The following is a 27,997-nucleotide window of genomic DNA, read 5'->3' as shown; positions in this document are numbered from 1 at the left end:
CATGGACCTAATACACTAGGGGGCAGTGTTGTTCCTTTTTAGAGACTCAATCCGACAAAGCAACAAGCAGTGTTCCCATTTCCCGCTATAACTTCACAGCTTAAAGCCATCTTTCCATTAACCAGACCGAAAATGTACCAAAATCTTACACCGTATTCACCAACTTGAATAATTAATGATGTATAGTCATGAATCTGTGTCAACTCTTTTTAGTTATTAAATGTTCTGTGAGAAATGTCTATGTCACAAGTCTTTAAACACATTTTCCAAATGTAAATCTTGCATATTTTCAAATCTATTTATAGTCAAACACAACAGTAAGCTATGAACTTAAGTCAGATATTAACACTACGGATTAATTTATTCTGGAGATATTTTATAAAATGATTTAAAATACACCAAGCAGAAAAATTGCAACATATAATTTGCATGTAATTGTGAATCACAGTGTAATGTTTCTTACATTTAATTTTGTGTGAATTTCCAGGTGTGTAGCAAAATGCATGAATCAAGTCACTGCCACTCTAATGTCCTCTGCAAAGTGACAGAAGGACAGAGTCCCATTATGAACGAGGAGGGAACAACATATAGCACAGCAGTAAAAACACGATATATGTTAGTCTACCTAGAGCTTTCTTTACAGATGCTTGCATGATAATCCCAAACTGTGCCCATTAGTGCACTAAGAGAGGGAGAGAAGAGAGGGAGAGAAGAGAGAGCGGGAGAGAGAGCGGGAGAGAGAGCGGCAGAGAGAGCGGGAGAGAGAGCGGGAGGGGGTCAACTGATAGAGAGGGGGAGTGACAGAGATACAGAGAGCAGGAGGGAGAGAGCTTTTAAGGGATTTGTCAGTGATTTGTAGAATCTCAGTGGCGTAATGTTGTGCTTTTTCTACTTTTCCGTGATTCAGACATGAAGCTATACAGTAAAGCCTCGAAAGCTAACGTTTTTCATAGAATTTCTGTCAATTAAACTAAATTTTCTATGACAGAATAATGTTACTTTTTTATACATATAATATCTGAGATGTTAAGAAATGTCCTCTATGCTTAAACAACGGAGACTCCAAACTGAATATGAAAATAGTGAAGGAGTGATGGATGAAATCAAGACTTGTTCAAATGAAATGCTCAGGTAAGCAGTCACTTCTTATATTTGAATATATAAATAATGATACCTATTATACATACCCATAGACCTCTTCAAATGTGCTGTATCTATGGAGCATTTGACACATTTACCACGTGTCATAAAAATTTTCACCTTGCACACTTTTCTTGGTTTTCAACATCTCTCCGTGAGGCACATTCTTGTAAATTTTTATATGAAAATGTACTGTGGAAATATTGTAAACTTCTGGCCAGTGTACAACATCACTGTTTCTATATTTGCAGAATATATATAGATCAAATTATTTAATTTGTTGTGAGGTTGGAAGGTTTCATTGAACAAAGATTAAATTCTATTTTGAAAAAATACATGAAAGCTTGCAGTAAAACTTGATTGGTGAAACATAATATCTGCATAAATATCAATCAATATCTTTAGTCGGATATGTCTGAGAAAAAGTACCTACACATTTAATACACATTTTCAATACTGTTATAACTTAACCGCATCTCAGCCTGAAACGCAAATTGTGAAGAAATTGTTAGCTGGATGGGCAGTCAGACTGTGGGCTATTAATATTTCAGTATATATTTAGCATTTATATTCTTAGCATGTCGGGATAACATTTATCAAGATACGACTACGTCCCTTGCTAAATTTATATTTCTGTCAAGAACATGCCCCATAATTTGCTGTAATTCTTACTCGTATGTTTGCGTTATCTTTTATTACAGGACATGAAAAGCAAATCCATAAAACACAGTTCCATGTATGATTTATGAGATGTTATCACTATGCTCTTTGCTGCTCTCTTGGCTGTGTTTTACTTGTCCGACATTTTTTTCCTGTGCAGATACACTTTACTAATTGAAGACTGACTTTGCTGCAGGGTTTGAATGAGAACCGTGTTCAAGTCTAGGAGCATTAGATATTTTTTGAAACAGATTAACACTTTTTAAAAAAAATTTGGATGCCCATTTTGAGATTGTAATTAAGAAATAAGGTGGCATGTACTTTGTCCTAAACACATAATGTCTGGTTGTACAGTATACGCCAGTGGTTGTACAGTATACTGCTGCTGTGGTAGTGATACATACAGATACATTTCTATGACAAACACTTTACTCACTTAGTGACGTAATAAAACCTATAACTGATCAACCGAAGACCAACATCCAAACTGTTCACAGGCATCAAAGGTAGAGGGAGACGAACGGTGCTTTAACGCTGGACACAGGAACGTTTTGTGGCCAGAACCATGACATCACGGTGCCACGCGTCCCGGCTCTGCTGTTGGTTTCGTCCGCCGCTTGGGTGTCATGTGACAATGTTGCCCCGGTTACTGTGGATGCTGCTTCTGGGTCTAGGTCCGCAGTCGTGGGCTCAGCAGGGCACCCAACCGCACTCCATCAAAATCGAGGGGGACATCACACTAGGTGGCCTGTTCCCAGTGCATGCCCGTGGGCCAGCCGGCGTGCCCTGTGGGGAGATCAAGAGGGAGAAGGGGATCCACCGTATGGAGGCCATGCTGTACGCCCTGGACCAGATCAACAGTGACCCCGACCTGCTTCCTAACATCACCCTGGGGGCACGTATCCTGGACACCTGCTCCAGAGACACCTACGCCCTGGAGCAGTCGCTCACCTTTGTCCAGGCACTCATCCAGAAGGATAACTCGGATGTGCGCTGCTCCAACGGTGAGCCACCCATTATTCCCAAACCGGAGAGGACGGTGGGAGTTATCGGAGCGTCGGGCAGCTCCGTGTCCATCATGGTGGCCAACGTGCTGAGACTGTTTGCGGTGAGACTCCTTCCAGTGCCGTGTTGTCAGTCCCCACTGAACTGTATTCCCATTCTGCATCAACGTCATCCCTGACATATTATTTTATTTTTATGCTGATGCTGTTTCTGTGTAACAGGCAGTAAGGTGTGGGGGAGGGGTATACAAATCTGGCCCTCGAGACCAGTTCCACTTTTCATTGTAACCCTCTAATCAGGAACACATTTAGACCCGGGACAACAGGTGGGTGCAATTAATGATATGATAAGTTCCTGCTTAGGGGGTTGCAATGGACAAATGGAGTGAAACTGGCTTTGATGGACAGATTTGAATACCATTGGTGTAGGGATTGATGTCTTTAGGAAAGGAAGCCTATTCTCCTCTGAAAGAGTGTTTTGAGGCATGAATGGGTTTTCCAGATTTATCAACTGGGAACTTTTCCCCCCTCAACGTTTAATTTGACACCAAATCATAAATCATAAAAATATTAAGATTATGCAGGCCTAGTTCATTAGCTGGCTATTTTTGTTCAGCTGGCATAATATAATGAATACTGCTTGAACTTAGTTATATTTGCATTTCAAACAATGGAATTCAAGTTAAACCTTCAACTTAAATACAAGTGAAAAATGTCAACTGCTAAATTATTTTAATGTATGACAACCAAACTAAAGAAACAGTAATACCTATAACCATTTTGGAATTAAAGTCTAGTTGGGTTTCTAAGAAAGGTGTTTCTTAGAACCGTAACAGTCTGAAATTTGTGAGGAAGCGAGTTCTTAATGTGTTGTCAATTGAGGGGTCCTTGGTTCATGATGCATGGTTTGACCGCCGTGTGCGTGGAGGTTTATGGGGGACAGTAGATAACACAGTGAGGCAGGTCTGAAGTAAATTCTTTGATAGACAGAAAGCCAACGAAGGTCAGCCAGAATGGGGGTGATGTAAACTTATTTGGTTCAGGATTCTTGCAACACTGTTTTGATTTCGCTGTAATTTATTGAGTTTGCAGACAAGCCCTGAAGTACTGTATTACCATAATCAATTCTGTACACAGTTTATGCAAGTATGCTTTTTTGCATCTGAAAAGGTGAGTGAAGGTCTTAGGTGAGAGATGTTCTTCATGAAAGAATTAGGTTTTACAGACACTAATGTGGGTGAACTCCAGCCCCAGGGTTGTGACCAAGCCCTGCTTAGCTTTGATATTTGTCACTGTCTACCACCACCAGGAATCACTTTTATTATTACACATACTGAGAATTTGTACTTGGTGAAATGTTGCTGCTATCTGTAGAAAACAGCTGCTAACACATTTCCTGAATGTGGACAACATTTCCTCAAAACTGAGCACAATTCTAAAAATGAATACCAAATTCGTAAAAAAGTAATGTCTCACACAAAATTAAACGTTTCACACAAAACTATTCAATCTGTATAATGAATAAACATTTGCCTTAAAAAGCCAAACAAAACCAATGACACCATTGAATACCCATTGCACAATGCAAAGTGCAATTAAAAACACTATTATATATATATATATATATATATATATATTAATGAATCAAGAAACATTGTGTTTCAGAATTTCCTCCTTGAATTCTGCACTATGCATGATGTAGTAAACTGTAAATTTTGTCTAGATAATATGCTGAAGTGTACAAAAAAGCTTGTTTTTTCACAGGTGTAGGGTAGAAGTCCAAAAAATAAACGTTTGCCTCAGAATCCTGTCTCGGACCTCAGTTAAAGATCTTCCTGCTGTACTAAAGCATACCGATTCAGAATATAGACAACAGGGTGGTCAGCACCATAGTCAGATCTTCCTGCTGTACTAAAGCATACCTATTCAGAATATAGACAACAGGGTGGTCAGCACCGTAGTCAGATCTTCCTGCTGTGTTAAAGCATACCTATTCAGAATATAGACAACAGGGTGGTCAGCACCGTAGTCAGATCTTCCTGCTGTGTTAAAGCATACCGATTTAAAATAAAGACTACAGGGTGGTCAGCACCGTAGTCAGATTAAAGTATAAAGTTATCTATTGTATATTTTTTGAAAGTCTGTGCAATTAATTCAACAGTAAAATGGCTAAGATTTGGCTGTACTCTCAGCTCTGCTTCCTTCTCTGTCATACTGTGTACAAGAACACTGCCACAAGCACCTTTATTCATGCCCACATTCTGCCTGCTTGTTGAATAATTATGCTTGTAACTGTTTGTTAAAAGTGTTAGAATTTCGTTGATATGAGTTTTGTTATTTTATGGCAGTGTTTTTTTACATGACAACATGGTGACAAAGAGAGTTGTGTGTAGAGTCTTGCAAAAAAGTGTAAGTGGAACAGAGAAGTATAAAAACAGGTTAGATCTTATGAGTTGGGTTAAATGGTCTTCCTTCTGGAATTTAGCAAAAATAGCTTTGTTCATATTGTTCATACAACCAATTTTATTGTGTTGGCAATTGTGAAAAATTTGACAAAAGGTGACATAATTATATTCAGTGTGTGTTGAGCATATAAGATAGTGGGATCTGCCAGGCGACCCCACCAGACTGTCCCCTTGACCCCACCAGACTGTCCCTTTGACCCCACCAGACAGTCCCATTGACCCCACCAGACAGACAATTGAGCCCACCAGGCAGTCCCATTGACCCCACCGGACAATCCAATTAACCCACCAGAGAGTCCCATTGACCCCACCAGTCAGTCCCATTGACCCCACCAGTCAGTCCCATTGACCCCACCAGTCAGTCCCATTGACCCCACCAGACAATCCAATTGACCCCAACAGACTGTCCCCTTGATCCCACCAGACAGTCCCATTGATCCCACCAGACAGTCCCATTGACCCCACCAGACAGTCCCATTGACCCACCAGAGAGTCCCTTTGACCCCACCAGACAGTCTCACTGACCCACCAGACAGTCCCATTGACCCCACCAGATGCGAGGATCTTCTCTGGTGGTGCTCCAAAAGGCCTGTACTGCAGATTTATTTTGGCCCTAAAAACCTCCTTAGTTTCTATGGCATTATGTTTGGGGTCAATGTATTTCCAATTACATTCTATATTACAGGACAAGAGGTTTCTGTACACTTCATAATTAATTCAGCAGAGCTTCATTCTGCTGTTGCAGTCAGCAGTCGCATCCACAATGAAGCCTTCTGCGGCAGTTTCACTGGCAACTGTACATGCCCAGTCCATCTCCACCATGTTTAACAGATGAGGTGGTACATTTAGAATTATATTTTCTTTCCTTACTCTGGTTCATTTTCCTCTTTGTTTCTTTTATTCACAATACTTTTTAAAAATAATTCTGCAGGCTCTTTAAGGTACTTTCTTTGTAACCTGGGCATCTTGTTAGTTAGGGTAATTAGTGGCTTGCACCTTGCAGTTCAGCCTCTGTAGTTCGGCTGGTGAAGTCTTCTGTGGATTGTAGTGGCTGACCCATTGAAAAAATGTCCCAGTCTGCCTTGTGTGCCCTTAATCAATCAAGTAGAAGGCCAAAGAGTGACAAATAATATTTTTACTGGTACAGTCCGGCACCTACACCATACTTTTGTTTGGATATGCCCACACCATTAATACACAGAGAAGCAACATTTTAAGATACTTAAAACATTTGGGAAGGAAAACAACTTTTCTCATTTAGTATCTGATTACAAGTAGTATATCAGATGTCTTATAACATTTGGTAGTTACTTTGTCTATGCTTTCACATTGGAATTGCTTTTCATTTCTCTGATACAGCACACATTGGCCTATATTTTATATTTTAATCATTCAGCAGACAGTCTTCAAAGCAGGCCCACAGACTTTAAAAATCTTGTTTTATATTTCGGTTTTACATTTTTATGGGCAGTATAAACACGTTGCTGAACAAAACTTACCCTATAAATAGGCTAATAACTCCAGTTAAATAAAAAAACACCAACTAGCAAAGAATATCAACTAAACTGTGTGGTCTTTGGCAGCACTCTGACCAGAGCTGTAATGTGGATTTACTGCACGTTGTAGTTTCACTCAAACATGTCTTGGTCATATCTGATGGCAGAAATTAATATGATTGGTTGACTTAATGGAGAGGGCAGAGTTTGTATTCTAAACAGGCTGAATGCTGTAAGTTTACATTTGACCAAGTTTACTGATTGTCCCTACCCTACACTTTAACCCTAACCCTTACTGTAACTGTAATCTTAATTCTTGTCTAACCCTAACCATATTATGCAACTTTTGTTGTAATGTAAGCCACACCCTCTCCATTGATTCAATCACATTACTTTCTGCCTGTAGGGCAGGTCTGCCTCCAAAACAGGTTCGAGTAAGTAAAACTCCCAACTCCACATTTACTTGCTAGTAGGATAATGTCAGTGGAATTCTTTCCACATGCTGGGTGTGTGCAGCTTAGAAGGAACATTGGAGCAGAGCTTTTGATTTGGATTGGAATTGGGGGTGAGGCAGGGTGAGGTCAGACAAGGTATGATCATTTTTTTTGTTTAAATTGTGATTTTCAAAGAGCTTGGCAATTTCAGTAGGGTGATGTGACAAAATGTGTCCCAAATTGGCCACTTTCTAAGTTAACTGTTACTCTGAATATTTCAATTGCTTTCTATTTGGAAAGTCTCAATATTTCATGTGTAGATGCTCCAAAGTCCTGATCAGTCAAATTTTAACCTTTTTAAGTCAGACTCAGTATCAGTTCTAAATTGGCTACATGAGTTGGTTTATTAATTATTTTGTTAACAAGACGGTGGAATGTGTTTGTGTCAGACATATACAACAATGTAAACTTAGAAACACTGTTCTCACGTGAACTGCTACATGTGAAACATATCTCGCTTCTAGCAGGATTTGCAAGCCTATTTAGTAAAAAAGCAATCCCTCCTAGCTATTTGGAGCTAATGATATTATGGACAAAACTAGCTGCTAGCTTGCCTACCTAGCTAGCTAACTCTACATTGTCCATCATAAACAGCTTGGTTAATTTTATTTAAAATAACATTTAAGACAGGCCAACCCTATATCTGGAGCGATTGTTGTTAGAATTCAATTTGTTTACAGCAGGAACTGACACAGGAGGCTACCAGCATTACATTATTGTTGTAGCAACAACAGAGAGCCGGATCAGAAAAATTTAGAAGAATGTAGAAGAAAATATAAGCTACTGTAGCAGCTACTAACTTATAAACAATACATTGGTGGAATTTATTTATCTTTGTAAGTGCTGGAATAGCTTGCCCAAACCATTTCATTTTATATGAAGTAGTTAAGACTGAGTTGCTGGTTTAGCAAATGTACTAGTAAGTAGTGATGGGTCATTCGCAAAAAAATAAATAATAATTTGAACTGTTGTTTTTGGTGAATTTTGGGAACTGAATCACATTGGTGAAAGGAGCTGTTCATTTAGATCAATACATTCCAAACAATGATAATTTGCAGATAAGATGAAAACTTCAGCTAGTTGTGAAATGTCAAAACCATGACTTGGTTATAAAATAACTTTAACATCATTTACAAATCTATTGTTTTAGATTTTGGTAATTTCCACCTGTATTAACTAGATATTAGCTTAACCTTTAGTCATGTAACATCAGATAGGCTGTCTTTTCGAGTGGTTTAATAAAACTTGCAATGAACTGATCACAGTATCAACTAAAGATGCCCAGTGGGATATACAGTACTTCAGTTTTGATACAATAAAATGAATATTAACACCTTTCAAAATGCACAGTAGAATTATTAATCCATTATCAATGTTTAAGCATTAAGTATGCTGGGCTATTTAGTGAATGTATTTGATTGACCTCAGTTGATTACACTGCTTATGGCTGTAATGTGACACTGACACTGCCTTAATCCCACATTATATCATGTTTTCAGTGACTTAGTGACACGAACTGTTAGTAATCTAGAGATGTTGCAGTTGAAAATGAAACGTTTCAAATGGGTCAAATTATTTGCCACTGTCAGGTTCAGGATGTTTAACGTACCATCCCTTGCACTCCTTCAACTTGTTAGAGTGTACTTCATGGATGGCTTTTAGTTGAGAGTGAAGGAGTCAGCTTGCATATTGGGCAGATGTTAACTACAGAATTATAGATCCCGTCCTCCATTAAGCCCCTCTCAGCAGCTCAGGACCCAGGCTGAAAATAGAGCATCAGGCCACAGGTTCTAGGATATCAGCAACTTCCTAACCAGTGTGTGGCAGATTGAACTAAATGGTTGGCTTGTACTGTATGTGCTGCACTTGAGTATGAACAGTTAGTCAGAGTCTGGTGTGTGATTTCTTCAGAGTTGATATGCATAGAATCAAATAAACAAGATATTGACACAACGGCGAGCGAGAGGGGACCCAAAAGCAGACACAGAGACAGAGGAGGGCGAGTCAAAGCGTTTATTGTACCAATAGGGACAAGGCGGTCTCGTAGTGGGGGACAGGCAGTGTTCGTTGTCGGGCGGTCAGATGGTTGAAGGTACATGGGAAGGCTGGCAGGCTCGTAATCCGGTAAAACTGCCAAGGGTCGCAACCGGTGAAGAGAACGACAGGCAGAGGGGGTTATATGACACACAGAACGCTGGAAACGACTGTACAAGACGATCTGGCAACTGCCAGAACAGAGAACAGGGGCTAAGTATACAGGGCTGATGGGGAACCGGGAACACCTGGCGAGGGGGCGGGGACAAGACACCAGGTGAAACACATCAGGGCGTAACAGATATATGTTAAAACATTTTTCATTTAATGATCTGTGAGTCCAATCAAATGATATAATAATGAAATATTAAGTAAGAGCTACATGTTCATTGTGTTATTTTATAGAATTTTGGCAAAAAAACTCATTTGGAATGAATTCTAGGAGCTCTGGAAATCAGCTGGAAATAGGACAGGGCAGGTTTAATTATACAGCAGGATTCAATGAATGGAGAATACTTGTGTACATACGAAAACGGTATGCTTTGAAGATTCACAAAGAAGAGGAATGTGGCTTTAATTCCCTTGAAATCACAATGTTGGCTACACTAAGTCAATTATGAATGCTTTATGCTAACAATGAAATAAAAGGGTGCTGGATTAAATCTAGATAAATAGGGTCCAAAATTAAATGCTCCTGTTAGAGAAAGGTCAGGTCAGAGATCCCTGGAAATGTAATTGGGCTCAACACACAATAACAATGTCTAGGAGTCTGTGGATTGTTGATTTCTTTTTGTAAATTACTTTCCATAATTACTACATTCTGAATCTGATACAAATACATTACCTTTGTCTGCTGTATATATGTGTGTGTGAATGTTTGTGTGGGGCCCATCATTAGCATTCCTAGCCCTGTACAGTGAGGGCTTTCTCCAACTCACCCTGACTATTGCAGCCATTGGCTGGCTTAAATTTGAGTTGCATGTTAAAATGTCAGCATTGCTAACTCTGATCAAATATTGAGTAATGAATCTAACTACAACGCAGGTGAAGCCATGCCAACAGAAATGTGGTAAAAAAGTCTTACTTCAAAATATCAAGTGTCTATCACAGGGTCTACAAATGGATCAAATACACTGAGTTACATTATTCTAGCTTGTTCCTGATTGGTGATAAGAGTGTTACAATCATGCTGTACATGGCCAAATAACCATTTCGTGTGGGAATATAGAGTGCATACACAGGCAGTGACACAGTTGTTCTTTTGGCTCATTACACCAGCACTGATTCGAACTGATGATGATGTTGGGGTGAAATACAAAGTCAGCTTAAGTTTGAGGGTATTTTCATCCATACTGGATAATTCATTTAGAAACAGTCTCTCGCCACTGAAGGGTACCAAAAGTATCGAGACAGTTGGTCTCACACCTGTGTCTTATTTGGCAGGTGTGTATGTTTGCCTCATTAAAACTGTCAATTCTAGTCTTAATTCCAGGCAATGCCCTTTCATTTTGGTGTCAGTTGCTGTGTCTGACCACACAGAGACCTTAGAAATGTCCATGCAGGTCAGAATAAAGCAACCAGACATCCAAAGTAAGAGCAGGGATGCACAGGTTTAGTTCAGCAATGTCAAATGTGCTTCCCAGAAACAACCAAATGCCTCAAACCCCATTGGATGGCACTTCCCAGTGCGGCAGTACATTGACACCCAACATATTGTAAACCAACAGAAGATTTTTCAGGGCCACAAAGGGGGATTTTTATGACAGATAAAGTTAGTCACCCAAACTGAATCTAATTCAGCATGCCGTTCACTTGCTTAAGACAAGACTGAAAGCCAAAATCCCCCGAAACAAACAAGAACTGAAGATTGACGCAAGTGCATCACCAGAAAAGATACCTAATTTGTGGTGATGTCTATGGGTTACAGAGTTCAGGCAGTCAACACATGCTGAAGGTTTGCAACCAAGTAATAATTATGAGGACTTTAAGATTATCTTAATTTTATACATTATTTTTATGGGAGGGCTATTTAAAAAGCTGCAATTCCTACACTGTTCACGGTTTATGGATTTAAATACCCTCAAATTACACCTGACAGTCTGTACTTCAACCTCATTGTCATTGTTCAATTTCACATCCAATGTTCTGGAGCACAGAACCAGAACAACAAAACTCATATCATTGTCTGGTGTATTGAATTTCACTCTCCTTAGTAGAACATTAAGCGATGCGGTAGAAGCCATACACTGTGTGGTATACATTTCATATAAATACATCAATGTGCCCAGTAGAGGGAAAGGGTTAGTAAATCAGTGAATTTAAGCTGTATGTGGCCATGAGAATTAAATATATTGTATGGCTTAGAGCTGAGAAATGGTAACGTTGTCTCTTGATCTGTCTCTCTCCCTCTGTGCTTAACGTAATTTGACTAAAACCATATAATCCTTCCAGATAATCTGTGAAATGGTTCTCTCCCTCTTCTCTCCTTCTCCCTTCACAGACCCCTTGTGTCTACCTTTCTCTCTTAGTCCCTCTAAAGAACCTCTCATTAAGCCACGGAGAAGCATTAGTCGGGTCAGAGCCAAGCCCACTCGCATAAAATGTGTCATGAATGAAGAAGCACAGCAGTAAATTAATCTTCTCATAATTTTTTTTTTATCAAACAAATGAATTTAAAGTAGTAAATTGTGCCATCTGCATCTCCCCATGAGGTTGGCTTTGTGGTCAGTAGTTAAAACTCTTCACTACCCTCCATTGCAGGGTCATTTTGATAGAAAATGCCTGACAAAGCGTCATTGTCCGGTATTATTTCGTTGGTTTTATATGTTGTGTCTTGAATTTAGTCAGAGGAAGATTGGTTTCATAATGGATGAACTGCGTCTGGTGCTGCAGAGAATATCCTACATGGTTCAGTAACTGTCCGTCTAATAAGCCTGTTGAATCTAGGGATTGTCTCAAGTCTCTTCTTATAAAAAATCTGAACATGCTGCCATTAGTGTCATGTACTGTAACACGTGTATCTCTCAGATCCCCCAGATTAGTTACGCGTCTACGGCTCCAGAACTGAGTGACAAGAGTCGCTATGAGTTCTTCTCCCGCGTGGTCCCTCCTGACTCCTACCAGGCCCAGGCCATGGTGGACATCGTCAAGGCGATGGGCTGGAACTACGTTTCTACACTGGCTTCAGAGGGAAACTACGGGGAGAGTGGCGTTGATGCCTTCCTCCAGATATCTCGAGAGGCAGGTTTGTACTGAAATCAGTGGGCGATGTACACTGTCTGACAAAGCCTTACCATTGCCACCATGTTGTACTGGCTGAGGTCATTTGACGTCCAGAGGAGGTGTTAGTGATGGTTTGGATCTGGTGTGTTTCCTGCTCCCTCCCTTCATTCAGGAGGTCTGTGTATTGCCCAATCCATCAAAATCCCTCGAGAGCCAAAACCGGGAGGATTTGATAAGATCATCAATAGACTGATGGAGACCTCTAACGCTCGTGGGGTCATCATCTTTGCAAATGAGGACGACATCAGGTGAACAGTAATCTACTTTCCTTTTATTTCCCAGGGAATGTTGTCAGATAACGAACATGCTAATTTGTTCTCTAAGCATCACAGTACCAAACTCAGATGGATCTAAAAATAACCATTGTGTTAATGCATTGTGTCCACACAGACGTGTCTTGGAGGCTGCAAAGAGGGCCAACCTGACAGGTCACTTCCTGTTTGTGGGCTCTGACAGCTGGGGGGCAAAGATCTCACCCATTTTGCACCAGGAGGAAGTAGCAGAAGGGGCAGTCACCATCCTTCCGAAGAGGGCTTCTATCGATGGTAAGGTAAACAGACATACACCAAACAGCCATAAATGAAATGAATAACACTGATAATCTCGTTATCATGGCACCTGTCAGTGGGTGGGATATATTAGGTAGCAAGTGAACATTCTGTCCTCAAAATTGATGTGTTAGAAGCCGTAAAAATGGACAAGCATAAGGATCTGAACGACTTTGACAAGGGTCTTATTGTGATGGCTAGATTACTGGGTCAGAGCAGCCCTTGTGGGGTGTTCCCAGTCTTCAGTGGTCAGTACCTATCAAAAGTGGTCTAAGGAAGGAATTGCGGTGAACTGGCGACAGGGTCATGGATGGCCAAGGCTCATTGATGCACGTGGGGAGTGAAGGCTGTCCCGGTGTGGTCCGATCCAACAGATGAGCTACTGTAGCTCAAATTGCTGAAAAAGTTAATGCTGGTACTGATAGAAAGGTGTCAGAACACACAGTGCATCGCAGTTTGTTGTGTATGGGGCTGCGTAGCCGCAGACCAGTCAGGGTCTGACCCCTGTCCACTGCCGAAAGAGCCTACAATGGGCATGTGAGCATCAGAACTGGACCACGAAGCAATGGAAGAAGGTGGCCTGGTCTGATTAATCACATTTCCATAATGTTATGGCTGATGTATGTATGAAAAAGTTTCGAGAATATAGTTGTGCTCAAAAGTTTGGAGAATTGGTAATATATGTACCATTTGTAAAAAAAAAACATGAGTGAGCAGGCAAATCACTTTTATTTCTTATGGGATTCACATTCAACTGTAGGCACAATCATAAAACAAAACATGTCAACAAAGAAAATAATTAACTGACCCGTGTTCAAAAGTCTGCGTACCCTTAGTTCTTATTACTGTGTATTGCCCCCTTTAGCATCAATGACAGCATGCAGTCTTTTGTAATATTTGTCTATGAGGCCCTAAATTCTTGCAGGTGGTACAGCTGCCCATTTGTCTTGGCAAAATGCCTCCAGGTCATGAAAAGTCTTTGGTCGTTTTGCATGAACTGCACGTTTGAAATCTCCCCAGTGTGGCTTGATGATATTAAGGTCAGGAGAGTGTGATTGCCACTCCAGAACCTTCACCTTTTTCTGCTGTATCCACTGCAGGTTCAACTTGGTCTTGTGCTTAGGGTCATTGTCGTGCTGGAAAGTCCAAGAGCGTCCCATGCGCAGCTTTTGTGCAGAAGAATGCATATTTTCTGCCAGTATTTTCTGATAACATCAGTGAGCCACCACCATGCTTCATAGTGGGGATGGTATTCGGTTCACTATAGGAAGAGGTCGTTTTGTGCTCCTTGAAACAACCACACCGTCTTTTTCCAGAGCAGCCTGTATTTCTCCTGAGGTTACCTGTGGATTTTTCTTTGTATCCCGAACAATTCTTCTTGTAGTTTAGGCTGAAATCTTTCTTGATCTACCTGACCTTGGCTTGGTATCAAGAGATCCCTGAATTTTCCACTTCTTAATAAGTGATTGAACAGTACTGACTGGCATTTGCAAGGCTTTGGATATCTTTTTATATTCTTTTCCATCTTTATAAAGTTCCATTACCTTGTTACGTTGGTCTTTTGACAGTTCTTTTCTGCTCCCCATGGCTCCGTATCTAGCCTGCTCAGTGCATCCACATGATAGCTAACAAACTCATTGACTATTTCTACACAGAAACTAATTTAAATAGCCACAGGTGTGGGAAATTCACCTTTAATTGCCATTTTCACCTGTGTTTGTCACCTTGTGTGTCTATAACAAGGCCAAACATTCAAGGGTATGTAAACTTATGATCAGGGCCATTTGGGTGATTTCTGTTATCATTATGATTTAAGCCAAACAACTATGTGATAATAAATGGCTTCATGTGATCACTATCCTTAAATATATATCTATTTTTTTATATTTAAAAAGTCAATGCCAACATTTCTGCCAGGGTATGCAAAATTATGAGCACAACTGTACACCCATCAGCCATAACATTATGACCACCTGCCTAATATGGTGTAGGTCCCACTTTCACCGCCAAAACAGCCCTGACCCGTCGAGGCATGGACTCCACTAGACCTCTGAAGGTGTGCTGTGGTATCTGGCACCAAGACGTTAGCAGCAGATCCTATAAGTCCTGTAAGTTGCGAGGGAGGGCCCATAGATCAGACTTGTTTGTCCAGCACATCCCACAGATGCTCGATTGTATTAGGATCTGGGGAATTTGGAGGCCAAGTCAACACCTTGAACTCGTTATTGTGTTCCTCAAACCATTCCTGAACCATTTTTGCTTTGTGGCAGGGCGCATTATCCTGCTGAAAGAAGTCAATGTCATCAGGAACAGTTTATTCCCATCCACTGTAACCCTGCTGTACACTGTTACCCTGAGATCTCTGTGAACTCTGTGAACAATCACTTACCATGCCCCCACCACCTCTCATGGACCTGGTTGAAGTACTCCCTTGTACTACTTTGACACTGCCTTTCAAAGCCTGATAATGGAAGTTGTCTACCTCAGGAACCTCACCGCTGCTATCCCTGCATTTTGGTTGCACCTTGCACATTCAATTGGCCTCTTTGCACATTAAGTATTGCCATTGTACTTGCATTTTACAGTTGTTAAACACGTCTACCTCGAGGGTCTTCATGCTGCCATCTTTGCCTCATGGTTGCTCATGCTACCCTACCACAGTACTCTTTCATTTACCTCTTATGTACATCTAGAATGACATTTAGAAATTGCGATTTGTACTCAAACAACTGTTATCCCACTTGTAACATACACTATACTTTATACTTGTAAACATTCCGCCCTCCTCTATTTGCCTTAATTCCACATTTGGTATTGCTATTTGTACTGCATTTCATTGCACATCTACTGTATACATTCTACTTGTAATGTACATATACTAAATAATTGTAAATTTTCTGCCCTCTCTTTGCATTTCTGGTTAGATGCTTGCTGCATTTCATTGTACTGTACTTGTACTGTTCAATGACAATATAGTTTTATCTAATCTAGAATACTGTTGCCATGAAAGGGTGCGCATGGTCTGCAACAATGTTTAGGTACGTAGGTGGTACATGTCACAGTTACATCAACATGAATGGCAGGACCCAAGCTTTCCCAGCAGAACATTGCCCAAATCATCACACTGCCTCCGCCGGCTTGCCTCTTTCCCATAGTGCATCTTGGTGCCATGTGTTCTCCAGGATTGCGATGCACACGCACCCAGCCATTCACGTGATGTAAAAGGAAACATTATTCATCAGACCAGGCCCCCTTCTTCCATTGCTCCGAGGTCCAGTTCTGATGCTCATGTGGCCAATGTAGGCGCTTTCGGCAGTGGACAGGGGTCAGTAGGGCACCCAGACTGGTCTGCGGCTATACAGCCCCATACACAACAAACTGTGATGCACTGTGTGTTCTGACATCTTTCCATCAGTACCAGCATGAACCTTTTTAGCAATTTGAGCTACAGTAGCTCGTCTGTTGGATTGGACCACACGGGCCAGCCATCACTCCCCACGTGCATCAATGAGCCTGTCGCCGGTTCACCGCTTTTCCTTCCTTGGATCACTTTTGATAGGTACCGACCATTGCAGACCGGGAACACCCCACAAGGGCTGCAGTTTTGGAGATGCTCTGACCCAGTCGTCTAGCCATTACAATATGACCCTTGTCAAAGTCGCTCAGATCCTTACACTTGCCCATTTTTCCTGCTTCTAACACATCAACTTTTGAGGACAGAATGTTCACTTGCTGCCTAATATCTCCCACCCACTGACAGGTGCCATGATAACAAGATTATCAGTGTTATTCACTTCACTAGAAATAGTGTATCTTCACAATCTGTGTACTGTAACGTGCTGTTGTATACGGTATGTATGCTAAATCTAATTTTACTGCGACAATATCTTGAGTTACCTCGGGTGGTTTCATTTGGTGACGATAACTGAATGGTACTCTGTTCTTCGGTAAGGAACTGTGAGGAGATCCATTAGTGTGTCATAAACTGTGTCTGACCTGTATGTTAGCTGACTGGCTCTTTGAACTAACCAATGCCTCGCATAGAAACCAATAAGGATGTAGTGAATCTCTCCTCCACTTTGAGCCAGGAGAGATTAATAGGATATTGATATTAGCCTTGTGTGTACACTTTGAGCCAGATGCCTTTGTTCTGGGTAAACTGTATGGGTCCCTTGTTACAACAACTGAACATATAACAAGCAATAGTCAAGATGTGATATATCCATAGCATGCAGAAGCTGTTTGGTAGAATGGGGTGTTAAAAAAGCAGGCCATCTCTTTGTCACAGACTTCTCAATTTAAATTGATTTACTGACACTGGAAACATTTCTGGTATCACCTTATTTTGAGAGTCACAAAAGTGTGCCTGTAGATGCTCACAGATGGTCTACTGATTATCTGGAACATTTTAATTATCTATATCCTAACCTTAACCTTTATTCCTTCCCTAACCTTAATCTTTACCCTAAACCTTATTCTAAACCTAACCTTAACCTTATCAAGTAGTTGTTTATCAACCAACAGTTTGATTAAAGTTTGTCGATAGTATCTATAGAACATCAACTGTTGGAAATTGGGACTATGAAAATAGTGTAACCACATTTCTTTATAGTGCCAAATAAAAAGGAAAATAAGAAATAAAAATTAATCTTTAGTGGATGATTGAACACTATATATTGAAAGTGTTATATTGTGAACGTTTTATGTGTATGAATGGCGATAGGGATTGTCCTTGATTTGTTCCGTGATTTTCCTGTCCAGGGTTTGACGGCTACTTCACCTCGAGATCATTGGAAAACAATAGACGGAACATCTGGTTTGCTGAATACTGGGAGGACGACTTCAAATGCAAACTAACTCGACCAGGTATCAAGTACGAACCTGGGAGGAGAAAATGTACAGGTAGGAGAAGAGGTTGTCTGTGAGATTCCAATTGTTTGTGGGTCAAATGCTCAGGTTTACTAGCAGGCTACAGATGTTTAACCACCGCATGCCGCCTGTACTCCCTGCTTCAGGTGAAGAGAGAATCGCTCAAGACTCTCAGTACGAGCAGGAAGGGAAGGTCCAGTTTGTCATCGACGCGGTGTATGCCATGGCTCATGCCTTACACAGCATGCACAGGGACCTCTGTCCCGGATCCATGGGCCTCTGTGAGAAGATGGACCCGGTGGAAGGGAGGAAGCTGCTCCAGTACATTCGCTCAGTCAGCTTTAATGGTGAGTTGGTAATGTAGATACCAGGGGTTGTTAGAAATGGTTGTAAACAGTCAGTTGACACAGTTTAGACCTGGTTGGGACATTGTTATACTGTCTTGACTTTTCCTCATCTTTTCTGCCTAGAAGTAAAAACTCTTGATAATTAAAATGTCTTAGAAAATAAGTAGAACACACCATCATGGGTTATAAACAGAAGCCATGGGAAATGCCCATGTCCTTTCAATCAATCAAGTTATTTTACATCTGCAGTTGTTACAAACTGTAAATAGAGATGCACAACCTAAAACCTCAAAGAACTAGGAATAGGATGTTGACACACAGTGGATAGGAAAAAACCCTAACCCTAAAAACAGGAGCCTGGGAGGAAAGCTAAAAGGAGCCAGTGTAACGCTGGTAGGAGTAAAGTCGGATGTGGGAAACAGGTGCAGTAACGGTGGTTTTATAATAACAAAACATGCAAAAGGCTTAGTGTTGGGCTGGGAAAATTCAGCACTACACGCGTATAACAACAAACAAAGATATAATACGGCCTGCAAATGACCAAACTGACAGACATATAAATGGACGCTAATTAGGCAGCGATGAGATCCAGGTGTCTGTGATGATGGGAGCCAGGTGTGCAGGGTTGCCAGGTATGGAGGGTTGCCAGGACTGGTGGTTAATAGGATGGAAACATCGAGCGACAGAGAAAGGGAGCGGGTAGACCACAGGTGTCGAACCGGTTCCACAAAGAGCCGAGTGTCTGCAGGTTTTTGGTTTTTCCTATAAATTGGTTCCTAGTTCATACCTACACAACCAGGTGAGGGTAGAAACTAACCAATCAGTGACCTAATTAACCAATCAAGTACAAGGAGAGAGCAAAAACCTGCAGACACACGGCCCTCCGTGGAACCGGTTTGACACCTCTGGGGTAGACAGTCTGACTCTAGGGGTGGTGAATTCTCTATTGATATTTTATTTTTAAACCCTTATTCTACTCAAAATCTATCAGCTGTAAAAGCTATATTTGAAGATTATGTATTAGCTTGAAGTAACAAAATGTTTTATTATAAACCTTTCTTCATAATTCTGGGACAAAAACTTTCAGATTCTGCAGTAAAAAATATGTAAAAAAAGTGTTCATCAGAATATACAGTATGTACTGCTAATTGGCAATCAACCCAATGTGACCTCTGCAGCTGGGTTTGTCATTGTGATTAGGTTATTTCAAAGTAAAAAAAAAAATTTAATGTGGTGTTTCTGTTATTTTGTCCAGCCCTGTAGGTCAGGATCAAGGTTCTACACAGTTTTCTTGGATATGAGTATACCACCACTGAGATCCCGTCTCAGATCCAACAGGAACTCTTTTATGTTTCTTAAGACCTATAACTAGCATTTCTATTTGGTGTTTGGATACGTATTTAATATTTTAAATAGTTTACAATATTAAATTAAAACTGTTTATACACAGTCCCCCTATTTCAGGGCAACAAAATGATTGGGCGAAGTGGGGTGACAGGTGTATTCCATGACAAGATTGAGGCAGGTATAAAAGAGTTATTAAGGTTAAGTGGTGATTCTAGGCTTTGCATTTGCCTTTTGTAGCTTGACATTGGTGTCTGTCAACATAAGGATCAAAGAGCTGTCAATAAAAGTCAGGAAAGCCATTTATAAGGGAATCAAAACATTTTAATAAAAAATTTACCAAAAAACGAACCAAAAACAACAATTTGAATCTTTACAAAGCAAAGTACTGGTGGGAAAAGTAGTAGCAAACAGCCTAGTAGGCCAAAGAAGGCCTCTGCATTGGATGAGATTGTTCAACATAATAAAGAAAGGAAAAAAAAAACACTGTCTGATAGATTGCTAACATCTGGAGAAGTAGACCAGCATGTGCTAAACATTAGTTAGCCTTAATAACAGGATGGCCAGTTTACAGTGTGCTAAAAAGTACCTAAAACAGCCTATTGTGGGTACAATATATTGTGGATAAAAGATATTGTGGACGGATGAGATTAAAATGTACCAGATTGATGTTAAGACGACAACTTCCCAAGACCCACAGCATATCATGTGTCTAAAATAGGATGGGGGCAATGGTTGGTTTTGGGCATGTGTGAATGTCACTGAAACTGAGGCTTCATTGTTGATGACAAAAGCAACATAAGTCTTTTCTGAAGTGTACAAAAACAAACTTTCTTTGAAAGTGCAAGAAAAAGCCTCCAAATGTTGTACTTTTCAGGGCCAAAAAGTGGAAAGTAATAATTTTGATTACTGATGATGTGCTTTATGGCAAAAAAAGTCAAAGAAAAACAGAAGATGGCTGCAGTACAGGGCTCGAAGCGTTCTCCAGAGAAATTACCTAGATTCTGGTGGGGTGAGTGGGTTGCAGACTTCAGCCATGCCTTCATACTTTAATCTCATAGTCGTTTTTTGGGAGTACGGTAGTGTAACATAATGCCTTTTGGACTATTTAACCAAAAGATGAAAAACATGCTTACTGTAATTATGAAGGGCACTATGCTGACTAATTGAATACCAATTTGGTGGAGGGCCATTTATAACCTTTTGGATGTTTGGTCTCTTGTGCAGCCAGGAGATGGTCTGTAAACCTATCAGGCTTAATTTTACTGTTTTTGATTGATGTCTTCCTCTTCCTCAGACTCCATGTCAAGTTGGTAAACTATGTATTTTCAGCTCAAAAGGATTCCATATGTTAAATTAGTGTAAATCACAATATCGGGACGAAAGGTAACTTTTTCTTACATTTCAGAAATGGGTAGATATTGTTCTCCGTCTTGGCACCAATGGTGAGGTACACCTTAGCAATCTTCCTAGAATAAAGACCTGTATATTTTCTAGAATTGCCAGTTTTAGCCAGACAGCCATGGAGGTGAGAGAGCAGATCGGGAGGGAGGGAGGTCAGAAGATAGCTCTCTGTGTTAGCCTTGGGATCTTTGCTAATGTACTAAGGCATAGTGCACAGCACATTTCCAATGCACTCTTCCCCAGGGCTGCCTCGCTTTCTTCATACATACAAGACACACTCCTCTTTTCAGCTCTATCTTTCAACAAAATCATTTTCTCTGTCACTACTGGGAGTCCGATGAACATTCTATGAAAACCACAGCTATTTCCTTTTCCCTATTGGTGGATGACCTTCGCTTGTATTGAAACCCTCTCTGATTGAATGATTGCCTGCAGGGAACAGTGTTATTGTGTTATAGAAACAGACCAGAGTACAGAAAGACAAGTTGTACGTTTGAAAAGAAACCCTCAGCGGTAACCAAGAAGAATCCAGTGCTCAACTGTGTGCTGTTTATAATGAGTCTTGCATGAGTCTTAGGTTCATCTCCTCTGCTTCATTTGTTTTTGTTCAAAAGTGAAATCATTGCACTGGGGAACATTACTGACCTTCTGCAATATACTGCTCAAGTGCAGACAGACCTGTTTTAAACCCTTGTTCCTTTACCCAACAGGCAGTGCAGGGACTGGTGTCATGTTTAACGAGAACGGAGATGCTCCTGGTCGCTATGACATTTTCCAGTACCAGCTCTCCAACACCACAAACCCTGGCTACCGATGTATCGGGCAGTGGACAAACCATTTGCGACTCAATGTAAACATTTGTCTTGAAATGAGCTATTCTGTTGTTCACATTCCTTAGTTGCTATTGCACTAAGGAATTTACTATTTGTTTCCAAGGTAATTAACTTCGAACCAAACTAATTTCAGTTATTGATTTACTATCATTTAGCTGAATAATTTACTATTTTAGTCATCTGCTCTCTCATTTTCCCAGCAATGGCATGATCTGATTAAGGAGTTTGGCATTGTTCTTCAGCACCGTCTCTCTGTCCCTGTGGCAGGCGGAGGAGATGCAGTGGTCGGGGGGGGACAGTGTGGTCCCTGACTCTGTGTGCAGCTTCCCCTGTGAGCTCGGCGAGAGGAAGAAGATGGTAAAGGGCGTGCCCTGCTGCTGGCACTGTGAACTGTGTGACGGGTATCAGTACCAGCTGGACGAGCTCAACTGTAACATGTGTCCTTTCGACATGCGCCCCTTCCCCAACCGGACAGGCTGCCGTCCGACCCCCATCATAAAGCTGGAGTGGAGCTCCCCCTGGGCCATCATCCCCGTGTTCCTGGCGGTGCTGGGCATCCTGGTCACCTCTGGCTGCATCGTCACTTTCATCCGCTTCAACGACACCCCCATCGTCCGGGCCTCTGGCAGGGAGCTCAGCTATGTTCTCCTCACGGGCATCTTCCTCATCTACCTCATCACATTCCTCATGATCGCAGAGCCCAGCGCCCCGGTGTGCGGGCTGCGCAGGATTCTGCTGGGCCTGGGTATGTGTATCACCTACTCGGCCATGCTCACCAAGACCAACCGCATCTATCGGATCTTTGAGCAGGGCAAGAAAGCTGTCACACCACCTCCGTTCATCAGCCCAGCCTCTCAGCTGATCATCACCTTCATACTGGTTGGTGTACAGGTGAGCGGGTATCTGGATTCCACCTGCTGCATTTAACCAGACAGTAGTGTAGCGGTGTTTGATGTACCAAATCGTTTGTGGGTAATGATTAGGTACTTTATTGTGATTGGCCAAATTTGGCCTGTGAAAATTTATTTTTGGGTTGGAGGATTTGACGAGTAGGGGACAGAATTTCATTGTTGCTTTGTTGCCACACAGAGAGTCTGTAAACAGGGAGAGAGGACTGCGGTGTTTCTGCATTGATGCACTGTACCATCTTGGGAATAGTCTCCACAGTTTGCAGTCCAGGATGCACTGTTCAGCTACACTGTAATCTGATAGACTGAACGTAACCAAATCACTCTAGAAAGAACTCTTGCCCCAATAACCGGAGAGATTGTGTTTTTTTTTCGGTCATTCCACCCCAGCCTGCAAGTTGGCTTGGGACCAGGTGCTGGAAATTAGGAAGCTGGGAAGCCCTGCCTCTCAAAAGTCGTGGGAGCAGAGGGTAGCCCCTATTTCTTCCAGCAGGCCTTGCACTTAATAATTCCCACGGCCTGACTATGAAGATTCATCACAGTTATTAAACCATTTGGACGGAGTGGTCTGATTTGGGATGGGAGAAACTGACAACTACTATAACTGTTATTGGCAGAGAGGATAGGTATTCTCTTGGTTTTTGGTCTATTAAACTGTCATTGCTTTGAGATGTTTAAATAAAGCTAAAACTCCACCCATATACTATCATCTAGAAACTATCCTGAAATACCACTGATAATTTGTTTGCACACTCTTCCTGTGTTAGTTGTAGTACAATTTGATACAAAACACAGAAAACTTTGAATATACTGGGACACAGATAATGGTCTTTATAATTGTATAGCATCCGTTTAAACCGCCGGACCAGATCAGTCTTTCGCTAATTCTCTGCATCTCCACAGCTGCTTGGGATTATAATCTGGTTCGGCGTGGTGCCGCCGCACACCATCATAGACTACGACGAACAGCGCCCTCCCAACCCGGAGTTTGCACGCGGGGTCCTGAAGTGTGACATGTCCGACCTTGCGCTGGTGCTCTGCCTGAGCTACAGTATCGTGCTCATGGTGACCTGCACGGTGTACGCCATCAAGAGCCGAGGAGTGCCGGAGACCTTTAACGAGGCCAAGCCCATTGGCTTCACCATGTATACCACCTGCATCATCTGGTTGGCATTTGTGCCCATCTTCTTCGGCACAGCGCAGTCCACTGAGAAGGTTGCAAATGAACTGTCATGTACTGGCCACAATTGCATGTATTCACCCTATGGCACAGAAAGTTCATTTTTATGTATTTTGAAAGAGCGAACAAGAACTGTTTTTCTAGAATAGGTATTATCTTGTCTATTTAATGTGTTATCAAATGCTAGTAACCTGTCATTTAGGATTTTTCTCATAAGGCACTCACAGTATGGTCAGCATCTTCTTCATTGCGCATCAGAGGCCAATTTAGCTAGTGGCTTATTTTTTTATAAAGCTGTGGAACAATGGTCAGGACTTAATAGAAGGAAGTATATTCAGACTAGTAGAGTGTGTTATTAAGAGTCAGTCAGCCTGAAATGATCTAACCCCCAGGTGCTTTTAAAGTCTTTTCACCTCTGTAAATGGAAATGAAATGAATCAAAGAGGGGAAGTCGGTAAAAGAGGTCAGATGAGCTCAGGGACCAAATAGGTCTCAGAGTGAAAGAAACACACGCAAAAAATATATATGCTATTCCGTTACACTCTGACCAACAGCTTAGAACATCTAAATATAGCATCAATAACATTTTGTTGTCAGATCACATTAGTTGCTTTTTTAGACCAGACAGTATTGTAACAGCTCAGCTAAATTAAGGGAGTGGTATTTGGAATGCAGTGGCATTTATGCATTAGATATTGAGAGGTACTCACAGAAGTGTCCATGATCGCTGGCTGATCATCAGGCTCCTCTAAGTGCAAGGTAGAGTACGGCGAACGTAGGGGGTAGGAAGCCTCCACTGACCTCCCTAAATGAGTGTTGTTTTTGCGTGCATGGGTGACTTGCTTGCTAATGCACATGACAAAGAAAATATCCCTCTCTGGTTTGGATTGCCTTTGGCTTTCATTAAAGCTGTTCCCTTGTCATCAGATTTTTCTATGCCACTTAGTGCCTGAACCATATATACTGTATTACCCCGAGGTCACTAATGTCTTTAATATGAACTGCTAGGATGAACTGTGCTCCCTGATCATTCATGCGTTGCCACTATCAGTGATGCCTAGGTCATTGAGACCAAATAAAAACCACGACCAAGATGAGGACAGAGAAAATAGAAATAAGTAGAAATAAGTAGACCGATGACATATCCCCCCTGGACATGTACCTTTCATGTTTTTAATGTATTAGTTAATTTTGTCGTAACGGTCACCACTTTTGACATGTCACTGTATCGGACTCAGACCCAGAGTCTGTTCTCGTTATTATTTTTGCCAGACGGACAACAGAGGAACAACAAGGTGGACAGACATGCTTAAGGCCCACAAATAGAGCACTACTCCTCAGTGCTTATATAGGGGTTTTAAATCATTCATCCCAGGCTAAAAACACTCATCTCCTGAACATTTTAGATGAAATTTTTTTTTTTATATACCATGTACCCATTAGATTTCACATCCTATAGTTTCCTATTATAGCTTTAAATATTTAGGCTTAATAGAGGTATTGCCATGGACAATTTTATGGAAGAATATTTTAATTGTTTATTGGGTTCAAATAAGGGGTTCAAATTTGAGTATATCTATTTTTTTTCTTAAATGCTGTGTATTTTATTTTGAAATACATTGCCTAAAACAATTACTGGTATCGGAATATTAGTATAAAAATATATAAAATATATATTTTAATATTCTGAAATATCTATTCACCAAACATTTAGAACCAAATACTCAAAGTGACTTTAAGGTTATAATCTCTTTCCAAGTTTTGGTAAATTTATGGGGGGTGGGGCTGGATTAATGTTATCACACGCAACAAAAACATTTTAGTATAATCACCCCGTATCTTCTAACAACTACTGATCCTCTCACAATTCTCAAATAACCAGTCACATAAACCTGACACCAAGCAGAGTTGCTGAGTACCTACATGTCCCAGCATCCTCAACAGCTGTGGGGGGGAGGGGGGTTCAGCATCTGAGGCGTCTGTATCTTCAGAAAAGAGAGCTGCACAATGTATAACAAGATTATTATTTTTTTTTATGTAACCTCATTCTATTTATTTTTTAAGTGACATAGCATCTTGTCCTTTTTGAGGCATGACACAACAGTGTACAATATTGCCTGTGATTGAAATAAGACCTTTAAATAATGTACTATTTTCAAATCTATACCAAATCATTTACATCTGTATTTGCAACGTCTGTCTTTGAAGTTCTTCTAAAACAAAATAAGCATTTGAAAACAATGCAGAATGTCTACATTTAGTTCAAGCTTTTACTGTTACCTTCTGCCCTGCTTTCCCTTCTGCTCCAGTTGTTCATCCAGACCACCACCCTGACGGTGTCCATGAGCCTGAGCGCCACAGTGTCCCTGGGAATGCTGTACATCCCTAAAGTCTATGTCATCATCTTCCATCCGGAGCAGAACGTGCAGAAACGCAAGCGCAGCTTCCGGGCCGTGGCTACCACAGTGACCACACAACTGTCCCATAAAGAGGACAAGCAGAACGGAGAGTCCAAAGGTAGTGCCATAGTGCCTGACCGATCACAGTGAGGTAAGAAGACGTCCTCTAACACCTCGCCGGTCTGATTCACAAACACATATTCACCGCAACAATTAGTAATGGCGCCTCTATTCAATCGAACCCAGCAGGGAAGAGGTGGGTATGACACGTGACAACTAACAGACGACAGCTTAGAGTGGTCTCGCTTTGCAAAGCACTCCACATGCGAAAAAAGGGGGCCAGCTTTTGATGGATGGTGAAGATGGCTACACGGTCACATCACGTGGCTGGAATGGAAGACAGGGATGCCACATTTCCTGTGGTCTGAAATAAACACTGACTTGACTATAAATGGACCCTGCGGAATACCTCAGAGACCATGGCAATGAATTTGCCCTCTTTGGTTTCTCTCCTCAGGACAGTTAATTGAATGAACCGTTTGGCAACTGAATTACATCAAAGGTCGGACCTTTAAGAACAATTAAGCTTTGCTGTTTTCTTCATTTACCAGCACTGCATGGGTTGTGTTTTTGTCTACATTATATGAATGTTTCCACAGTATTATTTGTATGGGTGTTAAAACTGACTTATTTTTTACTAATTATTCACATTGTAAGGAGCTACTGAAACTTTTTTAGGCACCAATATATCCTGTAATAAGGTTATTCAAAAAACATACTAGTAAAGAAAAAACATCTGATTACTGACATTAAAACTGCCAGATCAAATCTATTGTATGGTACCACTTTAATGTTATAACAATACTTTGCTTCAGTTTAGTGTTCATTGATCTAGCAGTAATGGCTTGTAAGTTGCTACTCTTTAACCAAGCAATGGTTCTGGACATTATATTGTGTTCTGCATTAAGTTGATAGTATTGCAACCACACAGACCCTAGGCGACATGTCTTTAGATTGTTCAGGATCGTCTTACAGGTGTGCTCGTGTTTGGGATTTTGAGGACAGTTAGGGTAAATACTATATTTAACTGAATATACAATGCCTGGAGTTTCAGCATCAGTTATCACCTTTGTTCTTCAATAATGTGCCAAAAAAGAACTGGTTTGTGTTATTATATTCTTAATACACCTATTTGAAAACAAATACTGTGACACCAGTATGGTCCACAAAATCCTGATTGGCCAAATCAGTGGATCACAGACATCTACCACTGACTATGTGCTGACAGGTAGAGTTTGGGTTTTTTCCACACTGAAAAGTGCCAACAGTTCAGTTGCAACATTTTTAATATATGTAGTACTTATTTTTACTGTCCAGGTGTTGTTAGAGCATGGTGCTTGCAAGGCCAGGGTTATGGGCTCAACTCCGAAGGGAGGGGGGGGTGACAAAGTATGAAAAAAATGCATGCACTCACCACTTTCTGTAAGCCACTTTGGACAAGCCTGCTAAAAATAAAAATGACAAATCACTATCCTCAAGTTTTCAGAATTAAATTGTTTATAATCTTTCAAAATGCGTTAAATACAAAGA

General features: G+C 41.0%; 1 protein-coding gene across 3 annotated transcripts; it reads left to right on the top strand.

The window, feature by feature from the left end:
- The first annotated feature begins 763 nt into the window (after nucleotides 1–763).
- grm6b (glutamate receptor, metabotropic 6b) lies at nucleotides 764–27,940 on the top strand. 3 transcript variants are annotated; one of them, XM_010906124.3, is made up of 12 exons: nucleotides 764–1,131; nucleotides 2,475–2,908; nucleotides 12,321–12,537; nucleotides 12,688–12,823; nucleotides 12,966–13,120; nucleotides 17,885–18,025; nucleotides 18,139–18,339; nucleotides 21,798–21,937; nucleotides 22,188–22,811; nucleotides 23,732–24,043; nucleotides 26,318–26,558; nucleotides 26,654–27,940. In XM_010906124.3, the coding sequence occupies exons 1-11, from the start codon at nucleotides 1,098–1,100 to the stop codon at nucleotides 26,555–26,557; spliced, it is 2,634 nt and encodes an 877-aa protein (XP_010904426.1). In that variant the 5' UTR covers nucleotides 764–1,097; the 3' UTR covers nucleotide 26,558; nucleotides 26,654–27,940. The 3 variants fall into 3 exon arrangements, with proteins under 3 accessions (XP_010904426.1, XP_034143475.1, XP_034143476.1); XM_034287584.1 differs by having other exon boundaries at nucleotides 2,298–2,908; XM_034287585.1 differs by having other exon boundaries at nucleotides 764–2,908; nucleotides 26,657–27,940.
- The last annotated feature ends 57 nt before the right edge of the window (nucleotides 27,941–27,997 follow it).

The sequence above is a fragment of the Esox lucius genome, chromosome 17, assembly GCF_011004845.1.
Source record: "Esox lucius isolate fEsoLuc1 chromosome 17, fEsoLuc1.pri, whole genome shotgun sequence".
NCBI lineage: Eukaryota > Metazoa > Chordata > Actinopteri > Esociformes > Esocidae > Esox > Esox lucius.
This window is presented reverse-complemented; position numbering and strand designations above follow the sequence as displayed.

Excerpts from the sequence above, each read along its gene's own strand:
- grm6b (XM_034287584.1), top strand. The coding sequence starts at position 2,366 with ATGACATCACGGTGCCACGCGTCCCGGCTCTGCTGTTGGTTTCGTCCG. Across the intron at positions 13,121-17,884 it reads GAAGAGGGCTTCTATCGATG|GGTTTGACGGCTACTTCACC; the intron begins GTAAGGTAAACA and ends TTTCCTGTCCAG. Across the intron at positions 22,812-23,731 it reads TCATACTGGTTGGTGTACAG|CTGCTTGGGATTATAATCTG; the intron begins GTGAGCGGGTAT and ends GCATCTCCACAG.